The 2,778-nt window shown below is 49.9% G+C and overlaps 1 protein-coding gene across 1 annotated transcript; it reads left to right on the forward strand.

Moving 5' to 3' along the window:
- Positions 1-347: 347 nt before the first annotated feature.
- Positions 348-1,280, forward strand: FNDC11 (fibronectin type III domain containing 11). The gene has a single exon (XM_026041994.1). The coding sequence runs from the start codon at positions 348-350 to the stop codon at positions 1,278-1,280; it is 933 nt and encodes a 310-aa protein (XP_025897779.1).
- The last annotated feature ends 1,498 nt before the right edge of the window (positions 1,281-2,778 follow it).

The raw sequence follows: 2,778 nt of genomic DNA on the forward strand, positions 1-2,778 counted from the left end.
AAACCTGCCAAGGGTGTCAGAAAGTGACTGGCGAGCTCTGTTAAAGGGAGGTCGGAGCCGGGAAACGGAGCGAGGGTCTCCCAAGGGAGGTGGCGGGAGCCCGGCTCATTGCTATGGATAAAACCAGGCTACACATGACATAAAACCCCAGGCACTTACATAGAAACATCCCTCTACTAACCAGCACTAGTCTAGCAGTCCTTTCCCATCTATATCTTTTTAAGTGAAGTTTTAATTGGGTGGAGGAGAGACAGCTGTGGCTACAGCTGCTTTTCCCTTGGTTCTTATTTTTATCATTGGGGCTTCTTTTCTTTCCTTTTTGTACAGCAACAGTGAGTTTTGGAATCATGGACACATATCTGAAGGACGTTGGGACCCGTTTGGAGAACGCGCTGCGCAGCTGCGGGGGGCACCCCGACAGCACCTGGAAGATGTACCTGGACAGGAGGAGCATCCTACTGACCTTCCTGCACACCAACCTGAGCCTCCACTTCCTCCGACGCCACCACAAGAGGGTGGAGCTGCTCAAGAAGAGCTCCTTCTACRTCGAGATTCTGCCCAAGCACTTGGCCCTGGGAGACCAGAGCCACCCGATGCACCCCATCAACATGTTCCAGCACGTGGACCCCTGGAGATTCCAGAGGATGAAGACAGTGGGAGCCACCCAGACGAAAATCCAGTTGCTGCTTTTAGAGGACCTGCTGGAGCAGCTGGGGCGAGGGCGCGAGGAGCTGCTCTGCTGCCTGAAGACCTGCGACGTGCTGACGTTCCTGTCCCGGTGGGACTGGATCCAGCAGAGGCTCTCGAACCTCTCCAAGATGCTAGACAGCTTCCTTGGCGCGCTGGTGCCTGGGAAGCTCCACCTCAAGCACCGCTTGGTGCCCGACGCCCAAGCTGCCAAAATCCCCCGCATCCGGCTCGTTCTCAGCACCAAGATGCCCGTGATGTTTGATCGGGACGAGTCGGTGGCATCCGAGGACCGGGCCATTCTCAGGTGGTTCAGCGCGAGCGAGCAGGAGCATCCGGAGCAGTACGAGCTCTCCTTCAGGCTCCTGGAGCTCGGGCTGCAGAAGGAGCGGGGCCACGGGGGCACTCTGACCATCACCTCCAACGGGTGCGAAATCCAGAACCTGCAGCCGGGCAGAGAGTACCACTTCACCATCAGGCGGGCCGAGACGTACGCGCTCGTCTACGAGCCGTGGCACGACAGCATCACCCTCAAAACGGGACCCAGCCCGGACCAAGACATGGGCGGCAGCCTCTGCGAGCCGGAAGGCTGAGGCCGCACACAAGGTTTTCTCGCTTTATCCATTTGAAAAAGTGGAAAGGGGAAAATTAAAGGAAAACCTTATTTTTAAGCATGTTGTGCGCGACACTGAGCTTGTTCTGTTTTCAGCAGCCAATTTACAAGCGCCCATCACAAACCTTTCTGGGTTAACAGTAACCCATTGCAGAGTTTGGCAGATAAAACCTCCTYGGGAAGGAACGAGGACTCGCTTCCCGTGGCGCCGAGGCAGCTCTTGCTTCCTTGAGCAGAACATCTCAGGTGCAAAAGCATCACCCAGTGCACCCCAACCCCACGAGACGGTCCACGCTGGCTTCTTGCAATGATTATTTTTACTCCCAAAAGTAGCTTTTTCCCCATCTCCTTCCACCAAAATACCTCACCCGAATCCCAAGCTCCTGCAATCGGTCACCCTCTCTTGAATGTCCCTTAACTGGTTCCTCTCACCCCATACACCCCATGCACTATAATTACTAATTACCTACTCACAATTTCATGCTCATCGCTTAAAAGCGCATGAAAAGTTCCCTGAAAAAGGGCCCTGCTGCACACACACACACACAGAGCAAACCCAGGCAATACATCCACAAAAGCAATATCTGGAATACAAACCTTTTCTACAAGCCACATGTTGCAGCTAACGCTCATTTTCTCTTTTACCCTTTAGTTCAGACCAAAAACATTTGTGTCCGCACAGACACTAATACTCACTGTCACATAAACAATCTTTTAGCAATAAATTTTATTATTTAAATAAATTCAAATCATTTCTTTTTCTTACAATTATGGCTTAAATATCAAAAAAAGGAATGTTGAGGTTCATTCTTACAAACACTAGAAGCACGTAAAAATAGTTGTATCCAAAACGCAGTTTGAGGTCTGCTGCAAGTCACGGGCATACAAAAGATAAAAACCTGCCACATTTCAAGTCCCTTGATTTACACTTCATGACACTTAACGTTTCATTTCTATGTTAAAAAAAATAAAATTATTGCAATAAATTGATCATCCTACCCAGATCTGTCCAAATTCTCTAAAAACATCCCTGGGGTTTCTCCYTTGGCACCTGAAGCCAAAGCCTTTTCCCAGCTCTGTATGTCTGTGATTTCCTGGCAAGCCGGAGCCGGGTRCAGGGCGATTCCTGCAGTCACAGGCTGGTCACAGCATTTGTGCAGCTTGCAGCCAGCGATTTCCTCCTGGAACGACCAAAGGATCTTTCCGTGGTTTTGCTGGGCTCTGCCTTAAAGGTTTCAGGAATATTTGCTCTCAAATAAAATTATTTCAAAAAGAAAAATTCAACGCTCTGCGTGCAAATGAAACCAGGCTCCTTTGAACTTCCTTTTTTCAGCCTTAGCTTCTATGGTCCTGTGATAAAGACGGGAACACGATATCCATAACCCACTACTCAGGCATCATTAACAGTCTATAAAACGTCCAGTTAATTGCACTTTCTGCTAGCCCTGACTATTGCAGCCCTGCAGTTACCTGTGCAC

This window comes from Nothoprocta perdicaria, unplaced genomic scaffold (genome assembly GCF_003342845.1).
Source record: "Nothoprocta perdicaria isolate Ctin4 unplaced genomic scaffold, notPer1 scaffold_3, whole genome shotgun sequence".
NCBI classification, from domain to species: Eukaryota; Metazoa; Chordata; class Aves; order Tinamiformes; family Tinamidae; genus Nothoprocta; species Nothoprocta perdicaria.